This window comes from Micromys minutus, assembly GCF_963924665.1.
Source record: "Micromys minutus genome assembly, chromosome: 6".
NCBI lineage: Eukaryota > Metazoa > Chordata > Mammalia > Rodentia > Muridae > Micromys > Micromys minutus.
In genome coordinates, this window is record NC_137975.1 from 31,076,417 (window position 1) to 31,092,844 (window position 16,428).

At 34.8% G+C, this 16,428-nt stretch overlaps 1 protein-coding gene across 3 annotated transcripts in view; it reads left to right on the forward strand.

The window, feature by feature from the left end:
- The window catches only part of KCNT2 (potassium sodium-activated channel subfamily T member 2), a gene marked incomplete at both ends in the record, with an annotated part of 388,861 nt that overhangs the window by 264,571 nt on the left and 107,862 nt on the right, over nt 1-16,428 (forward strand). For all 3 annotated transcript variants that reach the window (XM_080917662.1, XM_080917663.1, XM_080917664.1), the window contains one exon: nt 6,423-6,531. In XM_080917662.1, the coding sequence (XP_080773788.1) occupies nt 6,423-6,531 (109 nt within the window). The remainder of the gene's footprint in view (nt 1-6,422; nt 6,532-16,428) is intronic.

The window sequence follows — 16,428 nt, forward strand, 5'->3', positions numbered from 1 at the left end:
AGCAAATGTACCACATTTCTTTTACCGATTCATTTAATGAGGGACATCCAGATTGTTTCTAATATCAGGCTAGTATTAATAGAGCAACAATGAACATAGTTGAGCAAGTATTGTGTGATAGTGTGGTGCCCTTTGTGTATATGCTGAAGTGTAGTGTAGCTAGATATTTAGGTAGATCGATTCCCATTTTCCTGAGGAACCAGGAAATCACTAATTTCCAAGTGGGCTGTACAAGTTAGAAGTTCTACCAGAAATGAATAATTGTTCCCTTGTCTTCAAATCCTTGCCACATGACACATATCTTGTTTTGTTCATCATAGCCATTTTAACCGCTATGAACTGAAGTCACAAAGTAGTATTGATTTCCAATTCTCTCATGACTTAGGGTATCTAACATTTATGCAAGTGTTTCCTACCCATTATACATTATCTATTTTCGTCTGTTTCTTATTTTTATTAGAGTTATTTTTGATATCTAAGGGTTTTATTTTACTGGACTCATTATATATAAGGATATTAGCCTTATATTGTATGCATAAATGATAAAAATATTTTCCCATCCTGTAGGCTGCTACTTTGCCTGAGTGAGAGTGTCTTTCACCACACGAAAAGATCTGATATAAGTTGGTGATCTTACTGACTGTATTAATAGTGTTTTGGCCACAAATTCTTCTTTGTACAATTTTTTTCAAGGCTTTTCTTTTACCTTCATCTTTTTTTCATATCAGGTTCAGGTTTTATGTTTAAGTCTTTGATTCATTTGGAGTTGAGTTTTGTACAGAGTGATTAGTATGGATCAGTTTGCATTCTTCTATAGGCAAACATACCTTTCCACTATCACCAGATGTTGTATATGAAGTTTTTTTTCCAGTGTATATTTCTTATAGTTTAGCTATTAGCTGTTAAGCCAGTAGTTACTATGCTAGGCTCTGTAAAACCACACAAGTTCGGTATAAAGATGTCAGGGTGGGACAGATCTACCTTTATAGGAAAAAATTATATTATAACTAATATATATATATATATATATATATATATATATATATATTAGTTACAAATAAGGAGATTCTGAAACAGAATGAGCAAATAGAGAGTGTTGGGAAAGAGTGGAAGGGAAAGGAATATGAGTAGAGACACCCCAAATTAATGGCGATTTGAGAAATAGTGTGAGAACCTAATGTAGTACAAACTTTCAAAAGTATATACATATATAAAGGTGATTTAAATGATATAGATGAATAATAGGGATTTGGAGTATATAGAGTTCCAGTTGGACATCCCTTGTCACCAAATAAAGCTTTCAGTGCTGACACTGTGTTACATGTAGTTGAGATATGAAAAGAAGCCCGATGGGAAATCCCAAGCAACACAGGATGGTTCCAAACTATAGGTGAAACACTACTAATGGATGTTAGTGCCCCAGTCCTGAAGACAACACTTACATAAATTGATGAATATGGTCAAGTTGAGCTGGGGCCTAAATAGAGTCTTTCCCCCTACATCTTAGTGTCATTGGTACAGAAAGGTACTTTACAAGCCACCTAGGAAGAAACAAACACCAAGTCACCTATAAAAGTGATCTACAATGGCGTTTTGCCTGCAAGATATGCTAGTGTGTTGGTGTTGTAAAGCTTGTGAGAGTAACTAACAAATATTTGAATTAAATCTCAGTCCAAGAGATGGAACTCATCCCAACACTGCTTGGGTAACCAAGAGTTACCCAAGATTTTTGATTTTTGATTTTTGAGACTCTTGATTTTTCTGTGGCCTTGTATAAAACCAAATACTAATGTTAAAAATATTTTATATTTTTGGTTGTGAGCCTAGCCTTTAATGGCTGAGCCATCTCTCCAGCCCAAGAAATAAAGAAAACAAAACAAAACAAAACAAAAAAATCTTTATACAACAAGAAAACTTTGACTATTTCCATGTTACATTTTGTTTTACATGTACTTTATGCTCATTGTAACTATTAAGTTTTCAATGCATACTATCAAACCTTTAAAAAAATCAAGTACTGACTAACAAATATATTCATATAGTTTTATGTAAAAATTATTTTAAAATCTGAAAAAAAGTACTGACAAAAATGTATTGTATAATTTTATGCAAAAATGCTTAAAATCTGTACATTTATCTTTGTTTTGTAAAATAAAGTTGTTAAAATATTTTATAATAACATAAAATGACCCCTAATGACATTCTACTGTACTCATAAATTAGTGCCCTACTCAGCTATTATCAGAGAAGCTTCCTCCTGCAGCAAATGGGTACAAATAGAGCTTCACAGCTAGACATTATGAAGAAAGTGAGAGATCATGGACCACTCAGCCCTAAATGGGATGTGTCCAACAAATTTCTCCCTTGTATGCCTAAGGACCTCTAAGGTAGAGAAAGAGGAAAGAGTGTGAGAGCCAGAGAGGATGGAGAACAGCAAGTAAACAACGCCTTCAAAATTAACAAGACTAATGTACACATGAACTCTCAGAAAGCTACATTGCATGCACAGGCTATGCATGAATGTGCACCAGATGGCAGTCTTAGAACTTCCTGGGGAAGTGGGCACATGCCTCTTCCTTAACCCCAAAGCGATTTATCACTGTCTAATTGGCAAACACTTGTAAATGAAAATCTTTACTGCATGGAGCTTCCCTGAGGAATACAAACTCTTTTAAAATGTAAATAGCATTTCCAGAAGTAAATGGCAAAGAGAAAACAAGCTCAAAGGCAGCTTTAGAGGTTCCTTGTCTCAGAAGGTCACTCAAAACTATTCTTATAGTTTTGATTTTTAATTATATATTTTCATTCTCTCTTATTACCTTGTAGGTCCTTTCTGTATGTATAATGGCTTCCAGTTTAATGTATTTATGGGATACCTGAATTTGTGAATAAGTATGGCCCTGCTTCTTTTATCTTCTTTTGGGTTTTTTCCTTCTATTTATTCTATTATAATATGCTAGCTTTTATTGTCTTATTATATACTTTATTATTATTGCTTAGTTGTATGTTTGCTTTATAAGGAGAGACAGGAAGGGTGTGGATCAAGAGAGCGGAAGTAGAATAGAAAGGAAGAAAATCATAATTCAGAAATATCATAAGGGAAAAGTATATTTCCTATTAGGAAAAAAGATCTTTTGTTTAGACAAGGTCTCATTATTCAGTCCTGTCTTTCCTGGAACTCCCAGTAGTTGCTCTGCATCTGATTCTCAAGTGCTGGTGTTAGAGACATGCATCACTATTCCAGGAACCTTTGTTCTCATTTAAAGGTGAAAATATTAATGGACAAAAACTATGTGGTGGTATTCTCTGTACTAACTTCTATGAAAGAATTAAAAGTCTTAATTTTCCCCTTAATTCAAATATCCTGACATCTAATGCCAGAGAAAAAATGGTGTTTGAGATTGGATTGTTTCCTATTTCTATTCTACAGAGACCAGTAAAAGTTGACATTCTAATGCCTGAAATAGGAATGCTATATTCTGTTGCTTGACCCCTGGTTATCTCATAGTGACCACACCTTACTAACGAGTGTGCACAAACGTTCAAAGACAATGACCTAGGAAGCTGAATCAATGCTGACTGTCATACAGCATTTGAGACTGAGGGACAGAAAGTAGACTAATAGAATGTGGTCAGTGCCTTTTATTTAACCTTATTTTTATTTTTCCAAAGCTGAGAGCCAGATCTTTGGCTTTGCATGTATTAGGGAAGAGTGCTACTATTTAAAATCCTTGAAACATATTATATGTAGTTTACTGGAAGCCTTAGCTGGTGGTGAATATTTCAGACTCTTGAGATGTATGTAGACTTTGAAGATGGTGTCTATGAATAGTGTCAAATCTACTTTGACAGTTGCACTTGGTGGGTTAAGTTTTAACACTTTGTTATCCTTGTCAATCGATATTATTATCTAATTGAATATTCTATCATTACAATTTACATGTGTCTACTATCCACTGGGATTAAAGAGATATTTTGCTTCTTTGTTCATTTCACTTCTTATCTAAGGAGAATGCACATATGCTTTAGTCATCTAAGAAACTAATATTAATTAAATGTTTTAGTAGTAGTATGTGATAGTGGTAGTAGTAGTAATACTAGCAGTGAAAATAGTCCCATTATTATTTAATTGTGTGGAAGAATCAACTTATTAGAAGACATTTACCCCCTATAACTACATATGAAGGCTAAGGGAAAACTTTGTGGAGTCTGTTATCTCATTTTATCTTTATGTGACTTCTGGGATCAGTCTGAAGTTTTGAGACTTTTCTTAACAATGACAAGCTTATTCGATTAGCCATCTCACTAGCTTTCTATACCTTCTTTGTACATGAATATTTTATAACTTCTTTTAGTGAGAGACATATAGGTTATATATACAATGATGAAGCATGAATTGTTCCTATGTAAACACTGAATAAAATGAATAAGAAAATACAATACAAAAGCGCTTGCTTGCAACAATAGCCATGCCAGAAATACATGTTGTCATCAGTAGAAAATAGTGATTGAAAAATATTGAAGTCATATCAGTGAGTCACGTGCTATAATAGAAATAATAAAGGAAAGTTTAATTGACAGATTGACAGGAAGAATTTTTTCTGTAGATAATTCAGCAAATGATACTGAAGCTACAGAACATGTTGTGTGTGTGTGTGTGTGTGTGTGTGTGTGTGTGTGTGTGTTCATGGGGTAGTACTGATGGCAAATGTGCCTTAAACCTTTAGAGCTGATAGTGCTGCAAACCTTTATCTGAGCAAGAGTCGTGTGAGGATTATAATATTTTAGTATAGTAAAAAATAGTACAGCTTTTGAAAACAATGGGCCCTTCATAAATTACCTCACAGTCATTCTCTTCAAATTTCTGATAATTATTGAACAAAGAAAGCCTTGGTAGGTCACTTTCATCCACTTAAAGGAGAACATGAGACATTTTTAAAGTGTCATTGATGTAACACATTTTTTTCAAGCTCTTCTATTTAAGAAATGTGGTTTATGTTTTTTACTGAAAATTAATAAGTACATGTGGTAGTGCATATGGTAATTGAGTTTCCAAATTTTGGTACAGTTAGGATTTTTAAAGTCCTGTCTTATGTTATGTTATCAAGTGTATATATTTTTCTCAGATCATATGTTGGGAGTGTTAGTTTGAAATCAGGGTTCCCTATGCATTGCTAAGATGTGCGTTTAAAGCAACTGTGTTCTGCCTTTAACAGCTTTGTTGCCTTTCTCTCACGGATTAGACATGCACATTGAAAATTATTTTGAGAAATATTGAGAGGGTGGTTAAAATACACTGTTCTTTTGCAAAAATTCTGTACAGATCTCTACATTCAAATTGGAGATAGAATCTGCTCTCTTTTTGCAAAACACTAAATATCATTGGTATGTACTTTTAAAGTCTTCCTCAACTTGCACTTCAACATCCTGGTAGTTTGAAAGAGAAAAAGAGGGAGGGAGAAAGGGGCTAAAGGGAGAGGAAAGGGGTAGCAAAAAGAGAAATTATTAGGATATATTTCATTTTTAGACTGAATCATGAGTTATAACCTATAGAACATTTCTCACGTGAAGTCTAACCAAGAGAAATTAAGCTAAATTTTAAGGAAATTAAGACAATGAGCACATCCTTTATTGAGAAAACAACATTAGAAGAAAGGCATCCCACTAACGTTCATAGCAGAAGAACTGTAGTATCATTTCTATCATTGTTTTCTCTGACTACATCTCATAGTGTTCAAATTTTACAGTATTTTTAATCTTACTAACAACTTTAGGCTTCCATTCCTTCCTTTACCTGACTTTACTATTTTATGCATAAAAATGTATATATTTCATAGATGTTAACTGGGCTCACAGTTTCTAATAGCAGTGTTGAACCCTTGGTATGGGGTTGGTTGCTTTAGATTGACAATAGTTTATTTATTTTCATTTTTAAATATTAATTTTTAAGTTTGTTACTGTGGTTCTGATAGTATAAAACATGTTAGTTCTGTTAGTCAGATAGGCTACTATATATTATAAAATTTTGAAGACTAATGATAGGTGGTTGTGCTTTAAAAAAAAATCGGTACTATTGCATTTGTGTTACTCAATGTTAGTATCTAATAAAGAATTTACAAATCATCAGAGACATTTTTCAGACTGTATACCAAAGCAGTCACTGTTCTACTTGCATGGGTGGTTTCAGCCTTTTACCAGAGTTTCCCTTTGTGTTAGGAGAGAAGTAGAAGTTAACCATCATGGCCCCCAGCCCAGTCATGAACTCACTTTCAGCACTCTGTCTTATCCAATAGAAATAACCCTAAAATAAATATGTTTTTATTGAGCCTTCTGAAGTTTCATCTATTGTTTTAATTTTCATATTTAAATATATTAGCCTCAAAAGGTAAATTATTCTAATTTACCTATTTTATTTCAAACAGATCATGTTGTTTGTGAAGAAGAGTTTAAATACGCCATGTTAGCTTTAAACTGTATATGCCCAGCAACATCTACACTCATTACACTACTGGTTCATACCTCTAGAGGGCAGTAAGTATATTTTTTTTTCTTAAGATAACTGGTAGTTTTGTGATTTAGAGCTATAGTAAGCAAAAATATACAACAAGATTTGTGTCTTTATTTGATTTCATTTACTTTATCAACATTGGAAAGATATGGACTTCTTAAGAGGCCCAAGACATAGATAGTTTTGCTTTTACTGGTTATTGTTATGATTCATTAATCTTGGTATAATTGTGATCTACATTCTAATTTTCGGCATTTCCACAATTAATACTTTTACAGTAAATAAGACAACCAAATGAATTCTATCAGTAGTAAGATCTTAAATACAGTTTATACTAAAGCTCTAAGTATGCAATTGACCTCAAGGTTGTAATTTTTAGTGTTTAATTGTTATATATAATGAAATATACCCTATTATGTGCATTTCGGACTATATGAGAGAAGGCAATGTCATTAGAAAATGTGATATTCTTTTGCATATTTTTATCATTTCATATATACAAAATTTGTTTTGACTTGCATGAAGTAAGAAATTTGGGGGAATGAACATATCTCTTTAATTTTAGAACAAGAATGTTATATTGTGTAGTATATTGCTTTATATTACTTGGTATTGCTGACAAAATTGATTATCTAGTTAAATTGTACTGTGTGCTTTTGGTCGAGGCATTTGTTTGTCTTTCTTTTTTATAAGTTATGTGGTTGTTATTTAAATTACTACTAAAGCATATAGATTCAGAATGAGTAATTTTTTCTAGACATTATGGTAGATAGGAGTTACTAATATAAAAACAGTAAATGCCCAGTGGTATTGTAAAGAAGACTTCACTATCTTTTCTCTAATTGCATTTCTGTTCTGCTTAGATAATAAAGATTCCTTTGTGGGCAATTTTCACAAATTCTTAATAGAAATATTTTTATTCTGCACATATCCATGTGTTTAGTTTGTGCAGAGGAAGGAGGTAAAGAGAACATGAGTGGAGTGGTTTGTTTTCAGGATTGTACTCTAGTTTGATCCAATTAAAGTTCAGAAAAGTATTTTAACCTACTAATGTCTAAAGTTGGGCCCTTTAATACATCAGTAATATCTATCACCAGAATTTCTTTAATTAGAGAAAATTACACTGAAACCTAATTATTAAAAATTTCCCTGCATCGTTTCAGCCCTGAACAGCCATCTAATTTGGTCCTGTTTCTGCTGGATTGCCAGTGCTAGACCCTTTCAAGTGCCATGTGTTGTTGGACTGAGTTATATCATTTTAGAGTTACATTTTCAAAGTCCAACTATAGTATGACACACAATGACTGGTTTTAAATTTGAGATGATTCCAGCAAAGCGGGTCCATATTTCGTTTTTCTATTCAACTTAAGATCAGCATACACATTGTTTATAACACCATGAAAGACTCTGGTGTTGTGGTTATAGTTTGACTTTATTCATTTAGAGTTTATTAAATCTAACAGTAGAATCACTAGATCATATGGTCATTATGTGTATAATTTGTTGGATGCTGTTAGAAGATTTATAAATAGATTATGTTATTTTGAGTTTCACTAGTTTCGTTTCAGGGTTCCAATTTAATCACAGTTTCTTCAATACTTAATCTTTCCTTTTGCTCCCAACTATCATAGTTGGGTGTGAAGATGCCTTACTGCATCTCTGGCTTGCATTTACTCATGACTAATTATATTTAGCATAATATTGTATATTTTGGTGTGTAATAAAAATAAACTGAATGTGTCCTTGAGGAAAAAACATGAATAATAGGCAAATTACTATATGAGAGAAACATTCATCATAAATAGAATATGGGAAAACATCTTAAAATTTTGCTTAGGAGCATTTACTACATTATTCAGATTTGTGAGTACAGTGCAGGTTTTGTATTGAACTTAGGGTGTCAGGCTTGTAAACAATTGTCTACATTCACTAAACCATCTTCCCCTGTGGCTGATACTTTGCTGAATATTATTAGTTTGAATGTTCAAAAGAAACGGCCCCACTGATAAAATAAAACAACATATTACATTTTTAATGATTTTTCATTTATTAAAGTAAATACAAAATTACCAAATGACTAAATTTAAAAAATCCTTCATGAAGCCAATAACATTTTTGGAAGAAAAGATATCTATAATCATGGAAGGTTAAAAATTCTAGGCTAAAATTTTGGTTTTAACCTCTCATCTTTTACTTGATGTAATTTAGGATTGCTAAAAAAAAATAAGAAAGGAAAGATGCAAAAAATAGCATAAGCAGTTCCACATACTATTTTCAGTGCTGTACGTAATATACTGCTTGTAGCTGTAGTGTACTTCTCAAATGAGGGCTTAGCATCGGTATAATGGTATCATCCAGCTTATCTGCCCTGTTTGAACTGTCTACTAACATTATCTTCTTTTGTCCTATCAAAATATATATTCTGGCTCTCTTCTCATTTTCTTCTAATATGTGACACTTCCTATGAGTAGTATTACATGAGTTTTATGAATATAGATAGATAGATAGATAGATAGATAGATAGATAGATAGATAGATGATATATAGATAGATTTGCACAGATATACAGCTATATATGTCTGTTAGAATGTATAATATGGGGTTTTCTACAGTGTTTCAAGAGAGTGTAGAAGCAGTGACATTCTGCTCGGAATGACTTTAGCCTGCTTCCTCAGTATTGTTATGATACAAAGGGAATAATGTTGGAGTTATTTTTCCAGTAATTTATTTATTCATGTTGCATCTCAATCGCTGCCCTCCTCCTGATTCTTTCACATACTCCCTCCCCTCCACTTCTCCCCTACTCCTGTGAGAAGTTGGGCCCTCCATTGGTATTGCCCACCCCTGGAGCATGAAGTCTTTTTAAAGTTAGGCTCATCTTCTCCCACTGAGGCCAGACCAGGAGTCCCAGTTAGGGGAATGGATTCCACAGGCAGACAACAGCTTTAGGCACAGTCTGTGCTCCAGTTGTTGGGGAATCCACATGAAGCCTGAGCTGTGCATTTGAGTATGTGATGGGGTCTTGTTTCAGCCCCTGTATGCTCTATGGTTGGTTGCTCAGACTGTTAGAGCTCCAAAGATTCCAGGTTAGTTGACTCTGTTGTTTTTCCTTTGGAGCTGTTTTTCCCTTTGGGGCCCTCTAGCCTTACCTCTTACCTAAAAGTCACCAAGGTTGATCCAATGTTTGGCTGTGAGTCTCAGCATCTGTTTCAGTCAACTTCTGGGTGGAGCCTCTGGTCATCTCTCCTTTCTCATTTTCTCCCCTACCCAGTTCCCTCCCTCTATCTTCCTTCTGTGATTATTTTATTCCCCCTTCTAAGTGACATTCAAGAATCCTCGCTTGGGCTTTTCTTCTTGTTTAGCTTTGGATCTGTGGAACATATTGTGGATATCCCATAGTTTATGCCTAATAATCACGTACAGGTTGGGATACATTAATTAAGGACTGCTGTAGGAAAAATAGAACAAGAGCACCACACCTCTCATGGCAGAGAACAAGGACTTCTGTTGTGTAAGATGTCAAGAAACTGGCAGAAGGTCAGAACTAAGAGTTTCCCTCATGGTGCTAAAAATTAAGTAACAAAATTATTTCAATCTGTGAAATAAAGCAAATGCCATATGGATACACATAAAATTTTAAAAGATAAAAGAAACTTAAAGCATTCTTTCATAAAAGATACCGATATTAAAAATAAAAGGAATAAAACTATGAAGCTACTATTTAAAAAAACTGTAAATATTGTCCTTCTGCCAGCATATGCTAACGGGAGTGGACGAAACTTGGAGAACAAACCCAATAACTATCTGCTTGACATACTTTTCCCAGATATTTTCAAGTTCTATTTAAAACTTGTAATTTTATAGGTAAACCCTGAGAAACAAACTCTAGTCAAGGAAATACTAGAAATAGCCCCAAGGATAAGACCTAAAATGTATCACAGACCTTCACAGGATGCAACAGAGGATGAAGTTAGTTCCTTTCATTTTCCTGCAAGTGTTTTCCTCTTCTGGATAAACAGAAAAAAAAAAAAAAATAGGTGCATAGGAAGCGTGAGCCACAGCCTGGGTTGACAGACTTTTAAAAGGTCACAGTAGTAGAAAAAAAGAAAAAGTGTTGATTTTTATATTCAATTACTTTGTTCAGGTTAATTTGGAAGGGTTTTAAATGTGTGTAGTCTGTGTTGTCTGGGAGAGTTCACGAATAAACATCTTTCAGAAAGCACCCATTTGTAGAAAACAAGCACTAAAGCAAAATGGAGGCGAGAAAATGCTTGGAGACTCAGTGCTACATGGGGCAGAGGCTGCTGCTTCTCTCTAATCAGGAAGAGGTTAATGACCTCAAGTGAGACATTAGCCATAAGTCAACCCCTGTGCATACTACCCAAGTACCAACCAGTTCACTGTGTTCAAACACCCATGAGAGAGAAAGAGAAAAAAAAGGAAAATCCAGTGTTTTGTCTCCAGGAAAAGACCCAAGGAAACCCACAGGGGAGTGAAGTGAAGAAGGTGGAAATGAGAAATAGAGAAAGAGTGAGCAGCTTTATCTTTCCCTGAGCTTGTTGTGGAGAGCCCAGGGAATCAGCTGCCATGTGGGTGGAAGAGAAAGTTTCTCAAAAGTAATAGGGATTATAATTACCATCCTGGCTGCCAGAAAGGAAAGGAAGAAAAGGGTGGGAGATAATGCTCAAAGGGTCTATCTTTAGCTCCATAGGAAGGTTCACACTCAAAACTGTGACAGAAGACTACATTTTGGAATCTGGAAAATCTAGTTCACTGTTTAGAATAGTGATGGGTACTGTGATTTAACTTTAAAGTTTTGCTTTGTCTCTGTCTTTCTCTGTCTCTGCCTCCCCACCCCCCCACACACACAGACATAGACAAACACACAAACACACACCTTTAGTTCTGATTATATTTGGTTGCAGTACATCAGCTAATCTAAATTAGCATAGGAAAGTTGAACTTGATATGCTGAATGTGTACCTAAGCTTCTAGAGTGCTTGCTTAGCATCAAGGACAACTGGGCTCTATCCACAGCACATCGCGTTTCAAATGATCAGAGCTTTTATTGGTGTTCACCTGTAGTCCCAATATTTGTATGGTCCATGTAAGAAGATCAGAAGTTCAAGGGCATCTGTCGCTACATAGCACAGATATGTACTATTCCATAACTTGGAATCTAGCCTTGGAAACATGAATGTGATGTGGATTTAACATTTTTCTGATTTTCTACTGCCATCCGTACTATTTGATGTGATTTTCCAAGGGCTCCACTATGTATGGTCCTTCTCAACACGGTGCTTCACATCACTGCCAGCATGCTGAACCTCAGTGGCAACAAGATGAAGAAATAATCCTTTGCAGTGATTATGACTCGTGATTAATAGTCCATTATTTCATTTTGACCCCTTGCCTAGGTCGAGTTTAGCTTTCTAGTATTCAACAGGGACTCAGTGCCGAACACTTATCCATGGGACTCAGTTTTATGCATAGAACCCCACTGAACTTGTCAATGATGACAATGGGCTCCACCTGCTTATTTAACTCTAACAGGCTAATCTGTTGGGTTCCCTTAAGTGAACTTTAGGCCAGAAACATATACTCATTTATAGATCCAGGAGAACTATATTGATAATTCTGGTATCAGACTCACCTATCTCTCTCTCTCTCTCTCTCTCTCTCTCTCTCTCTCTCTCTCTCTCTCTCTCTCTCTCTCTCTCTCTTTCTCTCTCTCTGTCTCTCGCACTCCCTCTCTCTCTCATTCCTCTTCTTGTGTGTGTACAGTGTGTGTGTGTGTGTGTGTGTGTGTGTGTGTGTTGTGATATTGGTCACTAAAAACAATAACAAAAATGTTAGTAAATAATATAACAGGCTGGGAACTACAAATTAAAGAACTTCATTTTCTCGAAACTCTTGAAACCAGAAGGCCTATACCGGTGCTCAGTCTCCTTGATTGCCTTTTGCTAGCTCCTCAGATGGTGTCTCCTCAATGAGCCCACACCTCTGCTGTTTTTTGTGTGCCCACATTTCACCTTCTTCTAAGAACACATGTCAGCTTGGATCAGGATTCATTGCAACAGTCTTAGTTTAATGAAAACACCTCCCCAAAGGCTTGATTGCCAAATGCAGCCATGTCCCTAGTGCCTAGGAATGGAGCCTGGATATGCAGATTGAAGAGAGGGCACAGTTTGGCTCCTAACATGGTCAGGGGGTGTGAGTGTGGTGGGTTCTTTGGGATTCCATCCACAAACTGTTCTTGTTTTCAGTGTGTATCCAGTTCCAACACTCCCACAGATATGTGATCCTTTGATCACAAAAGTTAAGAAACAATATTTTCTGTTTGTACCTCATGGTCGTGTATTCATTTCTTTCATAATATAAAGAAGTATTCAGTTGTGGACGCACATTCCTGCCATCCTGATGCTTGGAGGCATAGGCAGGTTGATCTGGAACAGGAACAGAAAAACAAAACAAAACAAAAAATAAGAACAACAACAACAACAATAAAACTGGCATTCAAATGGCTCTGTGTCAAGAATGGAACCTAAGTGAAGAAAGGGGAGTGATGTGTCCTTTAAACATCCTGGAAATTTTCATTTATATAGGCTAATGTGTAATGAGAGTTTGTGCAGAATGGCATTTTATTTTAAGTATCAATCCACCCATGTGTTTACTTGGGAGGTTGTCTTAAGTACACTAATAAAGAAGGAACTGAAGACCTCCTGTGGAACCCATTTGGAGAAATCTATACAGCGTAGTGGTCTTGCAGTCCTCTGCTTGGGGAGCCTCTAATAGTTTAGCATTCATTGTCAAATGAGATTGAAACATTTCCATTTTGTGTCTTTAAGGCATTCTGTGCATAAGTTCTGATTTATTTTTACCTCCTTATCTCCCATGGTTCTCTTGTGCATAACACTTTCTCCAAATAACATATCCTAAATATATTTTGTAGTTTCCGCCTTCTGTATCTTTTTAAAATGTGGTTCCCTATGTCTTAAATTCACTGCTTCTGCCTTCCTGGAATATGTTGTTATACCAAAGATTCTTTCTCCTTATGGATATTTCTAAATTTTCTGATTTAGTGTGATTTGTCTCTTTATAAACTCATAGTGTTTTTTGTTATGTCTGACCAGTACATATGTACTATGCCCTATGTGCCTCAGTATTTATGTTCCTGCCTCTTTGCTTATAAAATAATTTAAGTAGAGGCTATGTGTTATACATTTTATAGTTCTAGAAAGTTCTTTCATACAACATAAATGTTAATTAGGCAACCATTGAATGAGTGACATAAAGGATATGCTTCATTGGACCCTTTGCATTCTAGATTCCAAGCATTGTGTAAACCTTAAGCATTGAACTTGCTCCTTCCTGAGACTTTGTTGAAAATGACCAAGAAATAATTAATCATGTTTCATGATGAAGATAATAAGAGAGAGGAGAGCTTTTCTTGAGTTTCTGAGAGGTGAAAAGTAAGCAACGTCAAGGAAGGCACCAGCCATAATACTTCCCAAGGTGACAAAATAGGAGAAGCTGGGCCCCAGGAGGTTCTACTATTGAAGATCCCTAGAAAAGGAAAACAGTGACCTGATTCTGTAGAAAGACCAAAGAAAGCATCATTCCTCTTCTTCATCATTTCTCCATTCACTCATTACTTTAAAATTATTTTTAATTAGGAAAGTATCACTTGAAATAACAAGATAATAAAATTTTTCTTATATAGTTTTGTTTTTTGCTGTGCAAATGTGTGAGTGTGTCTGTGTGTGTAATCCATCATCATCATCATCATCATTTTCATCATCATAATCATCATCATTATCATCATCATCATCCTTATCATCATCATCTGTCTCTCTTCCTCTCTGCACAGAGAGGATGGAGATCAATATAAGGAGTCTTCCTCTAGTCTTCTCAATCTGTTTTACCTTTTACTTTATGTCTTTTAATCAATTTTTAAGTGTTTTACATGAAGAAAATAATGAATTGCCATGCCCAAATTAAATTTACTCATCTATTCACTGTTATAAATGTTTTATCTGAAATTGCAGAAAATAAAACTATAACAAATTTAATTAATTATATAAGTATTTTACAGTCATTGTTTTCTACAAATACTCATTATTCATACAAATAGTTATTATGTATCAAACCACTCTGAATTTGTATCAATTTTATGCCATAAAAGGAGATTTTTCAATCTGAACCCATGAAAAGAGATTAAAAGAGATCTAAACCCATGAAAAGAGGAAAGCATTATAATTTACTTAAATATGTTTAATAGGTACAAACCAGAATTCAAGAAAATGTTTGCCAAATTGTTTCTTATATTCTACTAGAGGATGAATGTTGAGGGTAGACACTCAGGTTCATGCATAGGGGTAGACAATGATTCTTGACTTGTCCAATTTTTCATAAATTTCTACATATGTCCTCTGAATATTAATAAATTGTTTGTTTATGGTTTTATTTAGCTACCCACTAACTGTTCTCTGGCCTACGTTATCAGACTGGGCACCTCTGACATCCTCATGTTCTTGCAGCAAGTACTTTATGTACTGAGACCTCCCATCCCCTAAAATACAGCTTTAATTTTACTTGTTCATTTTAAATTTTGGGAGTATATTTTCCGCAAAGAAATTTTAAATTGGGTCTTAGACCACAATAGTGAGAATACATGCAAATCTTGTTACTCTTTAGACTGAATAGACCTCTTCCTTCAGTGTCGATGTGAACTGAGATGAGCCATTTAAAAGATGCTCATCAGAAAGAAATGGAACATTTATTAGCTCAGTATCGGTTACTCACAGCTTTAAGATACATTTTTTTTGTTTGCTGAGTAACATTCTTTTATTTTTTAATTGAACAACTTTATTTTAAAAAACAATGATAAAAGGGCAGATTTTAAAAGCATTTTTGCATAAAAATATATATATACATTTTATCAGTACTTGATTTTTTTAAAGGTTTGATAGTGTGCATTAAAATTTTACTAGTTACAATGAGCATAAAGTACATGTAAAATAAAGTGTAACCTGGAAATAGTCAAAGATTTTTTGGTGTGTAAAGACTAGGTATAATGATTTTTCTTTTTCTTTTCTTTCTTTTTTTTTTTTTGGCCTTTGTTTTTCTTTAACTTCATATAGTCTGTAAGTTGTTTCTGAGGTGTTTAGAGCTTTCTGGGGTTAGTATCCAATTATCAGTGACTGCATATTATGTCTGTTCTTTTGTGACTGGGTTATCTCACTCTGGATGATATTCTCTAGATGCATACATTTTCTTAACAATTTTATAAAGTCATTGTTTCTGATAGCTGAGTAATGCTCCATTGTGTAAATATACCACAATTTTTGTATCAATTCATCTACTGAAGGACATCTGGGTTCTTTCCAGCTTCTGGCTATTACGAATAGGGCTGCTATGAACATTGTGGTGCATGTGTCTTTGTTATATGTTGGAGCGTCTCTGGGGTATATGCCCAGAAGTGGAATAACTGGGTCTTCGGGTAGTACTATGTCCAATTTTCTGAGGAATCGCCAGACTGATTTCCAGAGTGGTTGTATCAGTTTACAACCCCACCAACAGTGAAGAAGTGTTCCTCTTTCTATGCATCCTCACCAGCATCTGCTGTCATATGAATTTTGTTCTTAGCCATTCTGACTGGTTTGAAGTGAAATCTCAGGGTTGTTTTGATTTGCATTTTCCTGATGGCTAAGGCTGTCAAGAACTTCCTTACATGCTTCTTAGCCATTCAATATTTCTCAACTGAGAACTTTTTGTTTAGCTTTGTACCCCATTTTTAATAGAGTTTTTTGATTCCCTGGTGTCTAACTTCTTGAGTTCTTTGTATACCTTGGATATCAGGCCTCGATCTTTGTGGGGTGGGTAATGATATTTTCCCAATCTGTTGGCTGCCATTTTGT